We start from the raw sequence: 20,911 nt of genomic DNA, 5'->3' as shown, positions 1-20,911 counted from the left end.
ATAATGCAAAAAAATACATTAAAATGTTTAGAAATTAGCTTCTTTGATGAATCCGACAGAAAGGGGTTAGTGAACTTTACAACAACATCATTCTACCCTTCTTGGATACCAAAAACATGTATCTGCTTTAAAGTTGTATAGAAGACCAACTTCAGAAAATTGTAGGCTTTAGACAAAATAACTGAAGATCAGCTCCTTGAAATGCAGCACACCAGTTCTAGAAAGATCAACAATAAATAAATAAAATGTTTGAGAAAGCATGAAAGCATTTTTAATTTTTTGAAAGAGGTCGCTGCAAGAAGACATATCACTTTTCCAGGACTTGCAGGAAGCTTACAGCACAAATATTTAAGCCTGGTTTAAACAGGGTGAACATTTTATAATATTTAATATTAATTTTCTGGATGTCAGTTAACCAAGGATCAGCAATTAACATTTGTACTCCAGATTACTTATTATAGAAATTCAATATTTTTCAGAGAGAAAATATCATCACTATTTAAAGTTTAAGTGTAAGGGGGAAAAAATCAACTAGACTCAAATTTTTATTACAAATAACCGCTTTTGGATTTCTAAACCATTATGAGATCTGTAAAAGAAAATAAATATGGGAAAAAAACTTACCGAGAGAATTGCAGATGTAATATCCAGATTTTTACACATCTCTTTAAAGTATTCCATGTTTTTTTCATCCAGCAAAACATAAACTGGGATCTTCCGTTTTAAGGATGCCTCCAACAGATCAAGTAGCAGATCAACATCTGTGAATAGGTCCATCACAACTGCTATTAGCTGTAAATGTAAGAAAATATCAATCAAAAATGGATACCAGAGCTGTTAAAACTTCTGATATTAGCAAAAAAGTATGGTGGACACTACAGTGAATGTGCAGATGGTCCAGTTAGACAGGGGACACAAGGCAAGAGTGTCCCTTTTCCTCCTAGAGTGCTTTAGGCCGCTATGGAGAGATTGGCCTTGAGATTTACAGCACTTCTAGAAAGTTATGAAAGAGTAGCATAAACCTCTGTAATAACTGCTTAATATTGTCAGACATTCCTTATACCTAGGAAGGTGTCAGGTTTGAAGTTCACTCTCAGAAATCTTTGTTACTAATGTTAGGATGGGGGGAAATTAGACAAGTCTGGTGATGTCATATGGGAAAGCAGTATTTGGGTATTAAAATAATATTCAACAATGAACGAGATTATAAAGGAGCACTGGAGGAATTACTGAAAAAATGTACCATTATTGGACAGGTGGAGCGGTAGTGTGAAACCATTAGAGGGTAAGGAAAAGGCAATTAGAAAGTTATGATTACCTCACAAGTATACATTAATGTATGTAGGAACTTCAACAGATGCTGAGAGAAATCCAGAAGGTATGGCACAGATATATCTGGAGAGGCAGAGGGGATGCAAATTAAGAAATCATGAGAAAAAAATAAGAGGACTAGAGGGGAATGCTTGATTTTGGGAAGCATGTTGTTCATAGGTAAGTACTAGGCTATTGGCCCCAGGGCCTATATTAAACCTAGCCAAAAAGGTAGCCTGGCTTTCGCCACCCAAGAAAATTATTTTCCTGTGCTCCTGTCAAGCAGAGCCACAGAAGTGATCCCCGGGGTGAATTTCCTATTTCCCATCCAATCAAGAATTTTCTTAAAGAGTGCTAATGTGGAGCTCTGCTTGACATAGATAGGAAGTCTCTGGGACAGGAACCTATCCCTCCAGCATGTTCCGTTTATTGTGGTGACAAGGTTTAGGTCCCTAGATCGTGTAGCTCGGAGGGATTGGGATTTCTTTAAGTGGAGCATGTCCAACAGCTCCGGGTTTGACATAGCTTTGTATGTTAGGCAGAGATTGCCTCCGAGTAGGCGATATGAGATGGAGTAAAGCTGGAGTTTTTTGAGATGGTCTGCGTTGGGCATCTGTTTGAGGCCAGTAATCCTCTTTGTGAGGTATTTCTGCGGCCTTTCCAGTTGTTGTAGATGTCTTGTGAGGTACATACCAAAAGGGGCGTTGTACTCTATAATTGGTCTAATGAGTGATGAGTAGAGGGGAACAATGACCTTTTTTTTTTTCAGGATGAGAAACCTTTTGTGATGAGGTGTGCCACGTAGAAGGATTTCCTGACCACTGGGAGTTTCAATTATGGCTCCTAGTTTGCAGTCATCTGCAAACTTAGTTAGCCAAAGACCTTCTGTGTTAGCCTGTACTTCATTGAAGTAGATACCAAACAGGAGAGGACCCAGGACTGAACCCTGTTGTACTCCACTTGTCACTGGTCTGAAGTCAGATTTGGAGTCTGCTACTTTCACAGTGCGGGTTCTGTCAGTAAGCCAGTTGGCAACCCATCTTGTGACATAGGGATTTATACCTAGTTTAGGGAGTTTATCTATAATTCCAGAGTGGGGGATGGTGTCGAAAGCCTTGGCGAGATCTAGATAGGCTGTGTGAACCACTGTACCCTCATCTATGGCTTTGGTAACTGCTTCAAAGAAGTTATCAGGTTTAGGAGACAATCTGCCTTTTACAAACTCGAACTGTGTGGGGTCCAGAGTTTGGAGATTACCAATGTCTTTGTTTATGAGTTTCATGATGATACGTTCCATGGCCTTACAGACCAGGCTCGTCAGGCTAATAGGGTGGTAGTTCTCAGGGTCTGTCATGACTCCCCCTTTGTGGAGTGGGAAAACCGCAGTGCGCCATTCAATGGGCTCAAAGCCGGAGGTGAAGCTGTGATAACATGGTACGTAGGTGGGGTGCCAGTTCATTCTGTAGTTCATGTAGAATGCAGCCTGGGATGTTGTCAGGTCTCATGGATGCTGTGTTCTTGGCTTTGGAGAGTGAGGTTTTTACCTGTGCAGCCGTGATTACAGGAACATTGCATTCTTCCAGTATAGAGATGGGCCCTTTAGGGGGTGAGAGGGGAGGTAAAGTCAGCACTGAACCTATCTGCCAGGATGTTGGCAATATCAGTTGGTTCTGTATATTTAGTGTCATTGTGCTGCAACTCTGAGTGTTGCCATTGAGATTCTTGACATCGCTATAGAATGCGTTGTGGCGATTTTGTTTTCATAATTAGCTTTGGAGGATTTTATGAGGGATCTCAGCTTCTTACTGAGGCTCTGACCAGGGAGTTCCTCCAATCATGGGATTTTACTCTTTTTTTGCAACAGTTTCTTTCTTCTGTTGTAGAGTTTGTTTATGGCAAAAGATCACCAGATTAGCTTCCTTTTTTTGGAGGATAGCATCTTGTTTCCATTAGGGATAGCACAATCCATGCACTCGTGTAAGTGCTTATAAAAGTGCATTTGTGTAGGAATCAGCAGTCATACCTCTATTGTCCATCTGCATTGTTGTCGTGAAGTTTGCCACTTCTGTCTTAAGAAGCGTGAAGTTGGCCTTGGAGAAATTTTTTACGGTTGTTTCCCTAATGGGGGGTGAGGGCGGGATGTGGATGTCTAGGGTGATTAGCTTGTGGTCGGATCTGACCAACGAGGAATTGACCTCTGGTGTGGAACACCAGTCGCCCATGTTGGTAATGACCAGGTCTAGGATATTGCTGGTCCTGGTAGGGGTGTGGATAAGTTGATCCAAGGCGTTGGAATTTATGAATTCCAGAAAACGTTAAGCAAACGAGTTGGTACAGGAGTAGTTTTCCCAGTTAATGGTGGGGTAGTTGAAAATCACCCATTATTAGGGTGTTGGGTTGTACCCTAATATTTTCCAGTGCATCAAGAAAAGAGGAGTGGGAATCCTGGGGCATGGTGGGGGGTCTGTAGCAAGTTACAATTAGGATTCCGATGTTGCCCAGAGTCAGTTGCACTTGGATAATCTGGGATGCATTATGCTAAGCAACTAGCTTGGAGGTGTGGACATCCTTAATGAATATGGACACTCCTCCGCCTTTTGTGTTTCAGTTCGGGTTAGGTGGCCGAAAGGTGTGGTATGAATTACAGCCTAGTAATGCAGGGGTGCACTCTGGACCTTTGAACCAGGTCTCTGTCACTGCACAGATGTCGATATTCTCCATTTTAAGGAGTGTCTCGAGTGAGTGCATTTTGAGGTTTAGACTTCTAGCATTAAGTAGCATGTACCCATTTACCCTCAGATTTTGCTTGCTTGTATATGTTACGGTGGTGAGTTTGTCATTTGAACCTTGCCCAAAAAAGGCACTATAGAGGTGGCAAGAGCCTTTGCCAGTATCCGGAATCACAAGGGCGAAAGGTGCAGGCCATCTCTGGCAAAGCACTGTGGTCTACCGATCATGTCATCCCAGGCAGACAAATACTGGATTCCCTTAAAATGATACCAGCAGCTTAGCCAATTGTTAAAGTCAATCATTTTGTCCTTGTACTGTGGTATCATTCTGGGTGATGGCAAGATTCTACTCAGGGTTAGGGTCATACCTGCCTGGGCTACAAGATCGGACAGCATCAGGAGGTATGTCTCAGGTCATTCACACCAACATGGAAAATAACAGAGTCATATTTGTACTTGTGGAGTAACCTGAGTGCGTGCATTATGTGGTGGATCCTGGCACCAGACAGGTAGCGGACAGTAACTTTCTCCTTGTTTAGCCTGGTGAGTGGAACATCAGTGCCCGACTATAGAATCACCTATGACTAAAGTGTTGGGTACGTTATGCCTTATGGGCTGTAGTGGAGTGGCACACTGAGTTTGTGTGCTATGCATCATTTGGGTTGTGTTGGGGGTGGGGGTGGAGGTTGCTCGCACTACTGCTTTGGAGGTCTCAGTTGTTTGGGCAGACTTTTATTGAGAGCCTCAGCGAATGTAGGTGTGTGTTTTGTGCTTCTGTGTGTGTGTTTTGGTGGTGTAGGTTTTGAGGGACTATGTGATGAGTGTGGTGTGGTGCAAGTGTTTATCTTCTCCTCTTGACTGTCTAAGTCCACTCTTCGGTGAAGAGAGCTTTGCTTCCAGTTTGGCTATACAAGTGCATCTCTCACAGGTTGTAGTGTTAGGTGGTAGGAGGAGAGGGTTGTCTGTGTACATGAGGCAACTGCTGCATTGCCCCAAGATGCCCAGATTCATCAGGTAGACCGGAGAAAACACTGGGAGCTGACCTTTAGACATGCCTGGATAGGTGCTTATTTATTAAGTACTAAAAACGGTTTTCCTTTAGATAAGTGAGGAAAGTTGAGTGCTGTAGTAATTTGTAGCTTATTTAGTGCTTACGAGTTCTGAACAAGTGCTGAGCTCAAAGAAACAGATTTGAGTGCTAAAACTAAAAAGCTGGCTAGTTGTAAGGGAAAATTTGAAGAGCAGACTTTACGGCGCCAGGAATACTTTAACCCTAGTTAAGCGGGTGGGGAGGCTCAGGAGTTTACAAACAGTCCTGGATACAGCAAATCTGTATCTGGACTACACTTGTTACAGGAAGGGGGGGGCTTAGAATTATTTATTTTTTTTGCAATTAAAAGGACACTTATAACGGAGAAATGAAATGAAGATAAAATGTTCACGTGATAGAGATGGAAAAACTGGGACACAAAACAGATACAGTTTGGGGGATGACAGGAAGGGGGTAGGGAGGTATTTGCAGCATGTGGATGAGGTAACCCTACATGGGGTCAGAGTATAGTGTCAACTATCGCTCTCTCTCTCGAGTCAATGTCACTCCTACTTTCTTTGACAGTCTTGCCCGATTGTCACAGTTCTTCGGACAGAATCCATCCATCCCTTTGCTGGATGTCTTCATTTTCTCTTTCTTCCTGCCTGTCCCAAATCATCTTTACCAGATTGTCTTCTGCTTTTCTGCGCATGTGCCTAAATCACTGTAATCTGTTCTCTCTGAACGTCTCTGCAATCAAGAGCTACTTTGGCTTCTGTTTTGATGTCCTCATTTCTTCATATGTCCCACAGTGTGCATCCTACTACCCATCTCAGGTACATTATCTCCATCACCTCTACCATCCACAACTGCTCTCCCTTTACTGCCCAGGTTTTCTGTACCATATAGTACTGGTTGCACCACTGTCTTATATACCTTACTTTTCAGCTTCTATTACGTTATTCTGCTGTACACTACCCTTGACACTCTGACAGTAGGCTGCAGCCCAGATTCTAGCTTTGACCTCCTCTGTACCCCATTTCATCCCATGTGCCTTCAGTTTTGCATTCCATTCCCCTACCATTGCTGAAGTTGTTGCTCAGTCTACCTGCAATGCCACATTGTCTGCATACATCAAAACTGAGCTGTCCCCTCTGACTGGTTTGCTAATGTAGTCTATCACCACTATAAACAGCAGTGGACTCGAGATAAATGTCCACCCACACACACTGGGAAGCCCTCTGAGACCGAACACGGTTAGTACTTCAGGCACTGGGTCCTTGTTCATTGCCTGCATTAATTTTTTCAATGTCGCTGAGACTTCAAAGAGACACAAGGCTGTCCAAATCAGCTTTCTTGTGACTTTGTCATATTCGTTCTCCAAGTTTAGGAGAAACGGACTCTTTCCTAATCTCTAGCTTCTTCTCAACAGTCTCCCTGCAAACATGGGTCAGTTGTGCTGTATCCTGATCTGAAAGCAAACTGCTCATCTCCATCTTTCTCCAGTCACCTAGGATACACTTCTCTCTCCATACTGCTATGTACCATCAGAAGCCATTTCTCCCCCATCTCGCCAGACATCTTGATCTTATCTGCTGTGGCCTCATATGAGCCTGCTGCTTTCCCTGCCTTAATTTTCCATAGTGCTGTTCTTACTTCTTCTAGGGTGTGCTCCTCCTTTTCTTTCACTAAAAGCTATGTCTGGGGAAGTACAGCTTCTATGGGGGTTTTCTTAATTCAGAAGCTACTGAAAGTACTCCTTCCATTTGTCTTTGGCTTTCCTGTGGGCTAGTGACCAGGTTGTTGCTGGTATCCCTTATGAAGGGTGTCCATCTTCGTTACCATTCTGTCTTTGCCATGCAATCTGATGAGTTTGTGTGTCCCTTATTTCCATACCTGGCTCAGCCATATACATGTTTTGCAGTCCACGCACGTTTTGAGGCGCTGCCATTCTTCTTCAATGCCACCCATTTCATCATCTTCTGGAGAAGATGGAGGACAGAGTAATTCTTTGAACCATTATGCTTTCGCTCCGGTCAAATTCCAGGTCTTCAGTCTACTCTCTGCTGACCTTAGAGACTTCTCTGACCACTGCTTGCAGCTGATTGTGGATTCAGTGGTTTGTGCTGTGGGCCAACTGCTTCACTAGAGATGAGTTTGCAATTGTTGCTTCTACCCCAGCACCCTTTCCTTACTAGAAGCAAGTCTGTCAGAGTTGCATGTTGGCTACTCTTGTATGTGATCTTGTGACAGTCTCTCTTATTGAACCATGTGCTGGCCTCATCAAGTCATTTGCCAGACAGATGTCTAAAATGGCCTCTCCTTTATTCCGGTCACCCCACTCATATTGACTAATGTAGTCCTCGTATTCTGTTCTGTCTACCCCCGACTTGTTCATTCAGGTCACCCACTGTCAACACCAATTCATGTTGTGCTGCTTTATTTACTAAAACTTGCAACTGCTCTCTGAACACACCCTTCCTTACAAATCACAACCTTGCTGTGGAGCACAGGCTGAGTAATAATAATTCTCTATCAATACACTGGAGTCTGACTGCCAGGAGTCTGCCACCAATTTTGATGACATCCCTCAATATATTCTGAAGCCCTTCCCTCACAATTCCCACACCATTTGTAGCCTATCCTCTTCTCTCGTGAGACAAACTCTGGATCTCAAACCAAGTGGCTCTGCTGCACTGCCCTTCCATCTTGTCTCTTGGATACAACGGATGTCCAGCCTTCACACTGCCATCATATCATCCACTTCAAAGTTACATCCACTCAGTGAACCTTTACTAAATATAGCAATTCTTAAATTCATGCTGGGCAGGTTGATTGTTTTTACATCCAGCTTTCACTCAACAGAGCTATCCCAGGTAATCCAAACTAGACAAGTGGACACTGGAGGGCCAATAGCTTATTCAGCTAAGGCTGCTGGGCTTTATGGGGGGCACACAAGAGTACATATGCCCTCTCTCACCATTAGCATGGTCCCTGGTGTAGGTCTGAGTAGGCCAGGTCCACTTCAGCAAATACCCTTGTCAATTTGGCGAAAGACAACATAATCAAATCGCCTAGAGCAATTTTTATAATACTACGATTTTCCTGAAGTAATATTCACACACATATGAAAGAAAAACCCAGCTTATTTGTACCAAAAATACACAAAGTACACTACAAAAAGTTGCTGAACTGGTTTCACATGATGCAGTCATGCAGCTTCCAACAAGCCATGGTTCAATATTCAAAATAAACGTAAAATCCAAGGACAGGAAAGTCGAATAATCTGTCAAAATTATGTGTATATGTGTAGCCAAAAAAATTAGGTGTACAGTACTAAACGTAGGGCGAAATTCAAAATTGCTGCAAGGTGAAGGAAGCAACTTCCAGAAAAGAATTGATGGAGTGCTCAGCTACAGGTATAGCATGTCAAGATTTTTAACATCTTTACTGAATTATCAGTTAAGAGATAGGCAAAGGTACAGTTATAGAAAAAAAAAAGAAGTTATGTACTTACCATAACATTCTGTGTTATCCATTTTCATTCTTCCTCAGCTTATGAGTTCAGATCCATTCACCCAGATAAAACACTGCCATTGAAAAAGTTCATGGCAACCAGAAACTCCCGAGCTACTCCCTTAACCCACAATACACTAACCCAATTACCTCAAATCTTGTTTACTAAGAAAGCAGAAAGACATAATTTAGTCAAACAGAGGAGACTATATCTGGAGTGGAAGCGGTATACTTATAAAAACACAGAAGTTCGTAAAGCAGGAGGTTGAAGAAGAATAAAAACGTACAACACAGATAGAACGTTATGGCAAGTGCATAACTTCCTTATCTGATGTTACCAATTTTCATTCTATCCTCATCTTATGGGACAGAGTCCCTAGCTACCTAAATACCCAGGTGGACTCTAGGAAGGATATTCCTGAGCATCATCGAGCCAAATGACACCCTGCCCCTGGAAACCATATCCAAATTTGTAATAAGTAACAAATGTATAGAGATTAGCTCAAGTAGCTGGTGCACAAATAGAGACTGTAGATTGAAAGACTGATGAAGTATCCATGGCTCTAGTGGAGTGAGCTCTTAGAGGTTTTGACAAGGTAACAACCAATTTGGTGTGTGTGTGTAATTATATTTGTGTATATATATATATATATATATATATATATATATATATATAAAACAATCTGCAAGCCATTTGGCCAAAGTAATTTTGTTAACAGAATTTCCAAGTTTCATGTCTGAAAAAGAAAAAAATAACTGTTCAGACTTCGTGAACTTTTCTATTCTGTGGTGTAGTTCAAACAAAATTGCCTATGCACATCTGTGCACATCTAGTAAGTGTTGTGTATATTCACCTTTGTTGGAAAATTTGGGGAAGAATATAGGCAAATTAATAGACTGGTTTATATTAGCCTCTGATACCACTTTAGGAAGAAATGAAGTATTAGTTACTAAGATGACTCTGTGAAATATCAAGTAAGGTGATTTTGAAGACAATGCCTGCATCGCCAAAATTCTTCTGCAGAAGTAATGGCTACTAGAAAAATTGTTTTCCAAGAAGGGTATTTGAAGTCACATTTAGCTGCAGAATCAAAGTGGACTGATTAAGTTGCTACAGTACAAAGTTGGGGTCCCATGGGGGAGTAGGGTCTCTAAGGGGGGCCGGAATAGGAGAGTACCTTGCAAAAATGTCTTGCATACTCTATGGGACGCAACGGAAACACCATCAAATCCCATGTGAAAATTCGATATTGCTGCTAGTTGAACCTTAACAGTGAAGGAAAGTAAGGTTGTGTACACTTACCATAAATGTAGATGTTCGAGTGTATTCACTTATTATTGATAATGTATAATTAATTATGTATTGATACCTTTTCATCCCCTTTGCATAGCATCCTGGAATTTTTGGCCTTAATTTTTAAAGGAGCTAGATGTTCTTCATGTTTCACTGTTGCAGTCATTACATTTGGGTAATCCTGCTGGCAGGCTGCCCTCAGTCGGCCTAAATTCCAAAGTCTTGGGTCCTGCGTTGGCTGCTGCTGCCCCTTCCCTGACATCAGGTCGTCAGGGGTATAAAAGAAGCAACTGACGCCATTTTCTTCAGTTTTTCTTGCCCCAGATGTCAGCTGCCCCCTAAAAGGGTAGCCAAAATTTATATATGGCAGATTTTGTTCCTTTAACCAAGCATGCATCCTAATTACAGAACCCATAACTGCGGCCCTGCAGGAGGCCTCCAAAGAATCAAAACCACATTGTAAAGTATGTTTTCCAACTTTTTCAGCTACATGCAATAAATCCTGCATTTCCTTGTTTTCTGCACATTCAGAGTTTAACATTTTCTGTTTAAGCAATGCCATGACATGTTGCTGATATTTGAGCATATTAAACTGACAGTTTAAGGCCCTTATAGCCAAGGTAGCAGATGTGTAAACCTTTTTTCCACATCTATCCAGTGCCCTAGAATCCCTGTCAGAGGGGGGTAGGGTTTTTTGCAGCAGAAGCCTCAACTCATTTGGGACCCTGTGAAATAGTTTCTGGGTCTGCAGCAGGGTTTTTAAAAAGGAATTTATGAGAGTCAGGAACACTGTAATATTGGTCAGACTTAGCAGGAGCTGGAGATACAGAGTCAGGGGTCAGACTAGACACCGAAAACACATCATCTACAATGTCTAACACAGGTGGAATGGCTAGAGGCCTGTGTTGAGGTAGTAAAAGGAAATCCCTGAGCCTCTTTTTAGATTCCGAAAAATCTTTGTTCTCCCAGTGGAAATGCTCCCTCATGGTATGCAAGGTTTCCCCAAAAAAATAGTCCTCTGGAGGAGAAGCTGAAGGTATAGATTCTTCAGCATCAGAATCCTCATAGGGGGAAGAGAATATTCCTGATCAGAAGAGGAATCAGAAGAAACAGAAACCTGATTTGAAGATTCATAGTCAGTCTCTTGCCTAGGCCTCTTATCAGGAGGGGGATCAGGAGGGGGATGGGAACCCCTGACCAAGGTAATCAAGTCTTCGGCCATTTTGACCATCTGTTTTTTGGGCATAGAGGCCTTTCCACGTGGCTCTTGAGTTTGTTTCTTTGCTTTAGAAGGTGCTTTAGTCTTTGCCTTTGAAGTCAGTTTAATGTAAAGATGTTTAATGTAAACATGCTTAGGTCTAAATACACCCTCAGAAGCTGGTGCCTGCTCAGCGGCTCCAGACCCAACTGAGGGACTTGTGTCCGAGGCTCCAATACCTTGAGTTTCCAGCGGCATAGCAGACTCCACATGGGAGTCGGTAGCAGCCTGCTAGCATGCATCAGGGGCTGCGAAAGCGCCTCACTGAGAACTGGCGAACCGGCGACTGGCTTAGGAGAAGCTTTGTCGTCGGTTTTGGACCTCGGTTGTTTATCTCTCTCTTTTTCTTTGCGTTTTTTCTGAACTCCGGTAGTCGAATGGCTATCCGATGACATTTCTGGATAATTAAACCGGCGTCCAAATTAGTTTAAAGCAAAATCATACAGATGCTTAATAGTGAGTTGGTTAAATCTAGCACAAAACCGACAACCAGAAACGTTGTGATCAGGGCCTAGGCAAGGAATACAGTAAGAATGAAAGTCCTTATGAGGTATTTGCTTTCCTTACGAGGTATTTGCTTTCCATAAGAAATACAATTATTAATTATCGGTCTGGAGCAAGAAAAAAAGTTTCCCTAACGGGGTACTTAACTTTATTGAAGACTTCGGGTCTGAAACTCAAACACGAAAATCTCAGGAGTCGGCCGACCGGCACTTGCGAACTCCTTCTGCTTCCGGCACCGCTCGGCAAGAAAGACTGAAGAAAATGGCGTTGGCTCCTTCTTTTATACCCCCGATGACCTGACGTCAGGGAAGGAGCGACAGCAGCCAATGCAGGACCCAAGACTTTGGAATTCAGGCCGACTGAGGGCAACCGGCCAGCAGGATTACCCAAATGTAATGACTGCAACAGTGAAACATGAAGAACATCTAGCTCCTTTAAAAATTAAGGCCAAAAATTCCAGGATGCTATACAAAGGGGATGAAAAGGTATCAAAATTATTTTGACGTGACCAGTAAACAAACATTTCCAATTTACTGGAGTAAAGTTTACATGTAGACGGTTTATGTGAAGATAAGATTATCTGACGGACTGGACAGGAGAGCATAGGTTGCCTGGCTATTAACAGAACTGGAGAAGCCAGGCAAGTCAACTGAAGGTTCGATACATCTAGATGAATCATGCCTATCTGGTGTGACAGGAGGTATGGAATCAGATCCAGAGTCTATGGTGGGTGGAGTAAGTGAAGCTAAAGAAAGGGGAACCAAATGTGTCAAGACCAAAAAGGTGCAAGCAGGATAACTTTCCCATGCTGAACAGCAGCTTTCTGTAGGAATTTGGAAATTAGCGGGATTGGTGGATAGACATAAAGCAGACCTGAAGGCCAATCATGAAGTACAGCATTCCCTTGGTGACTCCCCCTATGGTGGGATTAGGGCAAAGTAGCTGCTGCATTTGTTGTTTAGGGGAGAAGCAAAAAGACTGCAGCAAGGCTGACCCCACTGGTGAAAAATAGTCTCCGCCACATTCTTGTTGAGAGACCATTAGTGAGGAAGGAGAATGAACCTGCCTCAGCTTGTCCACTACCACATTATACTTCCCAGAATGTGCATGGTTATAAGAAAGCAGTCAGATGAGATGGCCCATTGCCACACTCAGAACTTCTCGACATAGGGGGTAAAGATTCAGTTCCTCCTTGCTTGTTGATGTATCAAACTACTGACGTTTTGTCCATTTGAACTGTCTTTATGTGATAGACCTTCAGGATGCAAAAACATCCAAGCGTTTTTTCCCAGAAATGGGAGTATGGACTGAACAGTGACCATCCAAAACCATCAATTCAGCACATTAAGATACAAGATTGGTCTCCAGTCCCGTTTTCTTTGGCACTAAAAAGAATCTTGAGTAAGTTCCAGATTCTATCTGGTCTGGTGGGACCTCTTGGATGACACTTGCTTTTTTAAGCAGCTTTTGTACTTTAAATTTATTTTATTTAACTTTTTTTTTTTTTGAACCAGGAAAGTCCGACTGGGCTGTTAGCCCATTTTCAGCAGAGGCCCGGGGAGAAAAGCTCCACACAGGTAAACAAGACAATGCAATACAAAAACAATACAACAATGCTGCTTGTTCCCTCGGACTGGGTGGAACATTGGGGAATTTTCTTGATATAGCTGGTGAAAGGGAAAAGGGAATTATATAGCCTCTAGAAACGATCCTCTGCGCCCATGTATCTGTCATTTCTAGCCATCTCTCTGGTGCAGGGACAAATGACCCCCAATTGCCTCCAAAGGCAGACAACTGGGCCTCCTTTTCAGGAAATCTGGAAGGGTCTATTGAAAAAGCAATCTCTAGTCCCTTGGTTCTGTGGGCCACCTATGCTGTGAGGGTGACGTCTACCATTTGCATCCCCCCCTCCCCCCACCTTGGCTGACAGGCCTGGAAGGTTCAGATCCACCACATGCAGCCTAGAAAGGAACCTAGGAATTTTTGAACCACATTTTCCAAGCACCTCACTGATTCCTGGAGAAGGATCTTTGAGGTGAGGGAAATGTATACCCATGGCAAACAGGGTCTGTCCTTTTCACACCTGGATAAAGTGTCATAAACTTTGGGGCTAAACAAAGCTGTTCCATCAAAGGGAGCATTGGAGATTGGAGATTGAAGACTTAAAGGGCTCTGCACAAATCACAAATGCATTCAGGCATGCCTCCTTATGGAAATGCTGGAACCCACTGCCTTTGAGGTTCCTTCGGCTGCATGCAACACTATTTCATAGAGGAAATGGAAATTGCTTGCAGGGTCGCCAACTGAGAAGTAACAGATGCCTGTACTTCATCAGAAACAGCTCCTGAAAAAGTAGCACAGAGTTTTTTAATCAAGTCTTTCTGCAAATCTGTGAAATGTGCCAAATAATTCAGACACTTCAATGCAAAGGTTGCTGAAGCATAGACACACTTCCCAAATCTGTCCATCATATGAGACTCCTTGTTCGGTGGATGGACAGTGGAATTCTCTTTGGACAATTCCTTCTTAGTGGCCGCTGCTATGACCATGGCATCCACAGGTACACCATTTATCCAAAATTGTCCATCTTCAGGAGCTATCAAAATTTTGCCTGGCCTCCAAGGGACTAGCTCAATGGTGTCCGGGGCCTTCTATGCCCACCGAGACATCAAATTTACAAGGTCATCGGTGGGCAGAGTCACCCAGAAGGTAGACAAGCCAGTACCAAGCACTTTCAAGAATACAGACAGATGAAGGGCTGTTGGACTTCCAGCCACCCCCCCCCCCATTTCAGGGATGTCTCCAAACTGGACATCAGGAGGTGACCGCAGGGACCCTTCACCTTCCTCAAAATCCGTATCTTGTGTGACTTACTCCTCGGGAGAGTCCAAGTGCTTCCTGTTGCACATTCTTTTCTTAGGACCTCCTCAGTGGGATGCTCTGGAGAGGTATCAGAAGAGGTGTGGACACCCTGCTGGGAACCCTGGGGTGGATACCAGCTATCCTTGTGGAGAGGAGAGATGAAATTCTAAATGGAGAGATGACAAGTCTATAGACCAAGGATCTGATGGGAGGGGAACAGTCTGTCAAGAAAACTAACAAAGCTCTCTCCTTGACCTCAAAGGTATACTCTCCCCCCCCCCCCCCCAGAGGAAGACTACCCCGGATCCATAAGGACAAGCCTTTGGACTGTAGTCCACTCCTGCTCCAAGTAGAACTCCCACAAGGCAAAATTCTAAGCTGAACTAACCTGTGCCAATGCCCCGAGGTGCAAAGATGGCTACAAAAACATCAGAGTTGACTGAGACACCCAGGAGCCGACCAGGCAGCCCCAGCTCAGACAGTCCTCTGGATTAGAAGAAACCAAAGAACAGAGCGAGCTTCAGATCTTGGACCCGAAGTTGACAGGCCTGGAAGGTTCAGATCCAAAAACTGCAAGACTGGAGAGGGAACTTGCTTAGGGATTGTAGTAGGTCGTCGGATCTTCTGACAGACAGGTAGGAGCAGAGGGCACTTGACATGTTCTGTGCAGAGAGAATCTCTCTCACCAACCTTTACACATCATCTTCAGTAAGGCTCCTGGTACAGCGAGTGGATACAGCAAGTGGAAACAAGCGACAGGGGACTTTGGTTTCTCTAAAAAAAAGGTGACGGGACCCTAAAAGGGATTGGTTCCACTGAAGAAGAATATCTAGTTCTCGAAGGCAAGAAATATAAGGTGTCAAACCCAATGTTTGCAAAGCTAGATCCGAAACACTTATCCAGCACAGATTTGGTCATTTTAGGTTCTGGATCAGATAGGTTGGATCCAAGGTATCTGTGCTTTAGTTTTGGATCACAGGTTGAGGTCAGATCAAAGGACTTAACTTTCTTTCGTTCAGGATCCGAGGGAGCAGACAGGTCAGAGGAAGGTCCTTTAAGTTTTCCTGAAAATGTAGTAGAGAAGGGGAAAGCTCCATATAATGCCTTGCTAAAAGAAGAGGAAAGCAACCTCTTAAGGTTCAATTTTTATGTTCCACCAGAGCTCTGAGGTTGAAAGAATGGCAAACTGCACAGTTTTCCTGTGGGTGGAGTGGACCAAAACAGTACACACAGTCTGTGGCCATCAGAGAGACACATTTTGTGTCCACATTTCTCAAACCAAGATGGGCTTTTGTCATTATCAGCCATCTTAAAGAAAAGGCAAAAGAAAATATTTTAGTTCACAGTTGACAAGAGGAAACAGTACCTATTCTTCTTTCGGCTTTTCCCGGTTAGGGGTCGCCACAGCGGATCACCTGTCCGCTCATGATTGGCAGTGGAGTTTTACAGTGTCGAGTTGCCAGCCCGGCGCCCAACCTTCCACAGAAGGCACACACACACACACCCCCCGGGGCGAATTTAGAGTGGCCAATCCACCTACAGCATGTCTTTGGGATGTGGGAGGAAACCAGAGCACCCAGAGGAATCCCACGCGACCACAGGGAGGACATGCAGACTCCACACAGAAGGCATCACAGCCGTGGATCGAGCCGGAGAACCTCTTGCTGTGAGGCAGCACTGCTAACCGCTGCACAACCGTGGCAGTCCAAGGAAACACAACCTATTAAATAACTTAAAAAAAATAAATAAATAAAATAAAAAATAAACGTCTCTAAAGATGGTCGGAAAAAGCCAGGAATACCAATAATGTTATTAAGAACTACAGAACTGTAGAAGAAAGCATACTAGTGATAGCATACAAAGGAGTACAACCGTACTAAAAGGTGGGAAAGGGAGTTAAACAATAGGAGAAAAATTAAGATTTAGAAAGAATTAGCAATACAAGTATTCAAAAATAAAGACAGAAAAGAAAACTATTGTTTTTTGAGAAAAAAAAACAAAATCAGTTATCTGCTTGAGAGATGCTGGAATCAATGTCTTTCACTTTCAAGTAGCAAATAAGATTTGAAGTAAATGGGGTTAGTGCATTGTGGGCAAGGGAATAGCTCGAGAGTTTCTGGTTGCCACAACCTTTTGCAACAGCCGAGATGGATCTGAGGGATTGGAATATGAACCCATAAGTTGGGGATAGAACGAAAATTGATGCCAGATCAAACCATATTAACATGTTCCAAAGAAAAACACCTCTAGATCTTGGAAGACCATGACTGTTGTGGCTTGTATTTCCGATTTATAACAGTTTATTTAACTGTATTATACACAAAGTAATTTAGTGGTCCCCACCTTAATCTAAAGCACGGCAATAACGGTCGGGGGGGGGGGTCAATTGCACACAGAGCTACTGAAGACTGCAAACTAGTCTTGCAGCTTTTGTTTACTTGCCAAAATGCTTCTATTGCTGGGTTCCATTTGCATCAAGAGAGTGTAACATGATTTACTTATACTATTTTTACTTGTTTTATCTTTTAGTAGATGTTTTTATGTCTGAAGAAGCAATTTTAGGGAAACTGTAAAGTTGCTGCTAATAAATTTGTGTTTTGAGTTGTGCTAAAGTGGCTCCAGTGGGTTTAAAGATTTATATTTTATATATATATATATATATATATATATATATATATATATATATATATATATATATATATATATATATATATATATATATTTTAAAACTTTGAAATCCCGAACGGAGATTGGCATAGAGAGTTGAATGGGAGATTTCCCTTTTTCTTGCTGTAGTGCGATCTCGGAGTTCGTATACACATATATTATACACACACACACACATATATATGCATACTGTATATATATATATATATATATATATATATATATATATATATATATGCACACGTACACATTTATAGTTGTGTAACTGCATTAACTACACACTGTCTTCCACTTTTAACAAACTAGAATGTTCAAACTAAAAAGCAAATTGTTTGCATCCTCATCTCTGCAAAATGCATGGAGCACAGCACTCCATGTTGCAGGCATGGTACTAGTAACAAAAGATGCCACGTTTTACTGTAACTGTGAAATGAATGTCAGAGAAAAAGACCATCTTTGTAGCACAGAAGGATAAAGCACAGACTACAGTCTGGGAGCTAAAGAGCTGTCTGGGGAGAAGCATAATGAGGCATAGTCTGCTCAATTCTTCCAGGGGTGGGAGTCAGGACAAGTCCTTCAAATAGCAGAGAGGATGAATAACAGCATCTGCCTGTCTATAAGGGAAGGGATGGCACCAACATTGGTAATATCACTTACAGAAATGGGTAGCAAGCTCTCACACCAGCCTAATGAGCAGCCAATCCTCAAGACCTCCCAAAGATGTTGATGGATCACGACTGTGGCATTGTCTGTAACCACATAGAGAGGTCTTGGGGACCAAAGATGGTTCAGAGAGTTAAGTGCCTTGATCTGGGCAATCATCTCCTTAATAGTTATGTGCTTGTGTCTGTCCCTTGGTGTCCCACACATCCTGCACTTTTATCCCTCCTGAAACTACTTCCCAAGCAAATTCTGACACGTCTGTGGTTTCTGAGTGCGAAGGAGTATGAACAAGCAAAGGGGGGCCAGGTCATACCTACTCTGCAGACTAGCCATGTTAGCTTGGGATACAGCTTCACAGCACAACTTAACTGTACAGGCATCATACATTCCTTCATAGCAAAATTATGTGGCAGACAACCTGAGCAGGACCAGGGTAGACCATGACGAATGGAAATTAGATTAGGGTGTCTTTCCAGATCTGATCCTTCTTTGGGGAATTCCTCAAGTAGATCTCTCTGCTTCCTCTCTGAGCAATCCAGGAAAAGGGGGAAACTTGGATTTAAGGATATCAGTTGTCTCCACCAAAAGATTTCTCCTCTGACAAACCCCAGCACTGGGATTTGAAAAGATGAAGGGTGTCGCTACTAGGATCAGAGAGATTTCAGATACCACAGTATTTCTCTCATGTGGAGTTTTGCCAGGAGTATCATGAGATTCACAGTTATCAAGAGACCCAAAATCCTGAGGTTGTCCCTCACAGTGACTGAATTTGGAGTGGAAAAAATGTAGAAAAAGATCTAGATAAATATCTTTTTTTTTCTGTGGACGAAAAGCTCTTTGAATTGTGGTGTCTAGTTGACATTCCAGGAACACATCCTGTGTGAAGGATGAATGTCCTCTTTGAATCAAAGCTTGTGTAAGAGATCTCTCACCAAAGACAGAGATTCCAGGCACTTTATACTTGCTTATCTGTGCAGTCTTTTTCCAAATATGGATACACTGTAGCCTGCAATGTGCTATAACTGAAGCTAGTCACTTTGTGAACACTCTTGGTCAGTGGGTAGTCCAAAGGGAAAGGCAAAGGACTGATAATGTGATCCAGACATACAAAAACTTAAACAATTGAAGTCTGGATGAATATGATCCAGCCAAAACGTATCACATCCATTTTCATCCGGACTTCAAATGTTTAAATATCTTTTAAGTCTAGTGTTGCCAAGAAACTTGAAATAGGAAGAGGAGGTAACAGTGCCCAAATTCAAAATTATGTCTTTTCACGATCACAAACAGGTTTAAGAAAAAGATCCAGAACTGGTCTCCAAGAATTTTCTCTCTTTCTCTGACAGTAAGAGCATCATTGAATAAAATTCCTTTCCCACTTGAGGAGGAGATGGAAAGTACAGCAGTGTCCACTTACCATAAATGTAGATGTTGAGTGTATTCACTGTTGCAGTCATCACTTGTGGGTTATCCCTGATGGGTAGCCCTCGGCATGCTTGAATACCAGAGTAAAGATTGTCCCTACCGTGTCAGCTGCAGGTCGCCAGGGGCTGGTTTCAGGTTGTCAGTGGTATAAAGCAGGGCAGCCGACGCCATTCAGTTTTCTTGTCCAAACCTACAGGAGCCCCGCTCAGAAGGCCTGAAGAAGGCCAACCTGGGGGATGCCCATAGGCATAGATAGGTGTGAGAGAAATAGAGGGGGAAGGAGTGAGGAAAAACAGGACTGCAACTGTGAATACACTCGAACATTTACATTTATATTTGTACACAACTGTACTATGTTCTTCATGTTTCACTGCTGTAGTCATCACTTGTGGGAAGATTCCCAAAGCTGAAGGTAGGGTGGATGGTAGAAGGGACGGAATAGAACAGGCTTACAGTGCTCCAAGTAGGACCTAGCATGCCCTGCAGGACTGCAGAGGCAAAGCCTGCCCAGGTTTTGGAGAAAAGAGGCAATTGGTAGTGTTTGGTGAAGGTGTGGATGGAAGTCTAAGTGGCAACTTCCATGGAAAAATTCCTTACCAAGGACATCCTGGAAGTGGTAGCTGACATGGATACATTTGGATCCATTTAGAAATGGTCTGCTTGGAAATAGGCTTCCCCTTCGTCCCTAGGGCAAAGCTGACCAGGAGCTGGTCAGTCTTTCTGAGAGACTTGGTTCTATCCAGACAGTATCTAAGCTGTCTGTGTACATCCAGTGAATAAAGGATTCTTTCCCCACTGTTCTGACGGTTAGGAAAGAAGGTGGTAAGATGCATAGCCTGATTCAGTGTTACATCAGACACCACCTTAGGCATAAAAGAGGGGTTAGTTCTAAGAAACACCCTGTCTGCATTGAAGGTAATGAAGGGTTCAATGGCCAAGGGCGTCTCCAGCTCAGAAACCCTCCTAGCTGAGGTTATGGCCAGCAGGAAGGCGGTCTTACAAGAGAAGTGTTTTAGTTCTGCTGAGGCAGCTGGTTCAAAGGGAAGCAAGGTTAATTTTTCCAAAACATAGTTTAGATCCCGGGCAGTGTGTGGCCTCCTAGGTGGCCTGATGTGAGATGCCCCTCTAAGGAATTGTTTTAGCAGGGGGTGGGAGAACAAAAGCTGTTCTGCATGGAAATGTGCAGAGATAGCGGAGGCATGAATTTTGATGGAAGAGTAAGATTATCCTTTTTGCACAGGCTCCACAGAGTAGTCTAGAATGAGAGAGAGAGATGCATGGGAGCTGCTTGTACCCTTAGTTTGGCACCAGGCATTGAATCTTTTCCATTTTGCAGAGTATGATTTCCTGGTGCTGGGCCTTCTGGCCTCCTTATTTATTTCCAGGACCTGCTTGCTCAACAGTAGGTTGGTATCCACCTTTGGGGTATAAGCCATGTGGACAGGTTGAGAGTTTGCACATTGGAATGCAGTACTGACACTTTTTCTTGGGTTAGAAGTCCTTCTGTGAGAGGCAGGCTTCTGGCGGTTCCTTGGTTAGGCTGAGTAGCAAGGGATATCAATGTTGCCTGGGCCAATTTGGAGCAATTAGTATAGCTCTTGGAACTTCCTCGCAGATCTTTAGCAGTACCCTTGGGATCACTGGCAAGTGGG

General features: G+C 43.0%; 1 protein-coding gene across 1 annotated transcript in view; it reads right to left on the bottom strand.

The window, feature by feature from the left end:
• Positions 1 to 20,911, bottom strand: part of FAM83C (family with sequence similarity 83 member C) — a 155,042-nt gene that overhangs the window by 59,957 nt on the left and 74,174 nt on the right. The window contains exon 2 of the mRNA XM_044090090.1: positions 625 to 792. Within this exon, the coding sequence (XP_043946025.1) occupies positions 625 to 792 (168 nt within the window). The remainder of the gene's footprint in view (positions 1 to 624; positions 793 to 20,911) is intronic.

This window comes from Protopterus annectens, chromosome 12.part0, assembly GCF_019279795.1.
Source record: "Protopterus annectens isolate FY-2018-M chromosome 12.part0, PAN1.0, whole genome shotgun sequence".
Lineage (NCBI taxonomy): Eukaryota > Metazoa > Chordata > Ceratodontiformes > Protopteridae > Protopterus > Protopterus annectens.
Note: the sequence above shows the minus strand (reverse complement) of the source record. Positions and strands in the feature narration are given on the sequence as shown.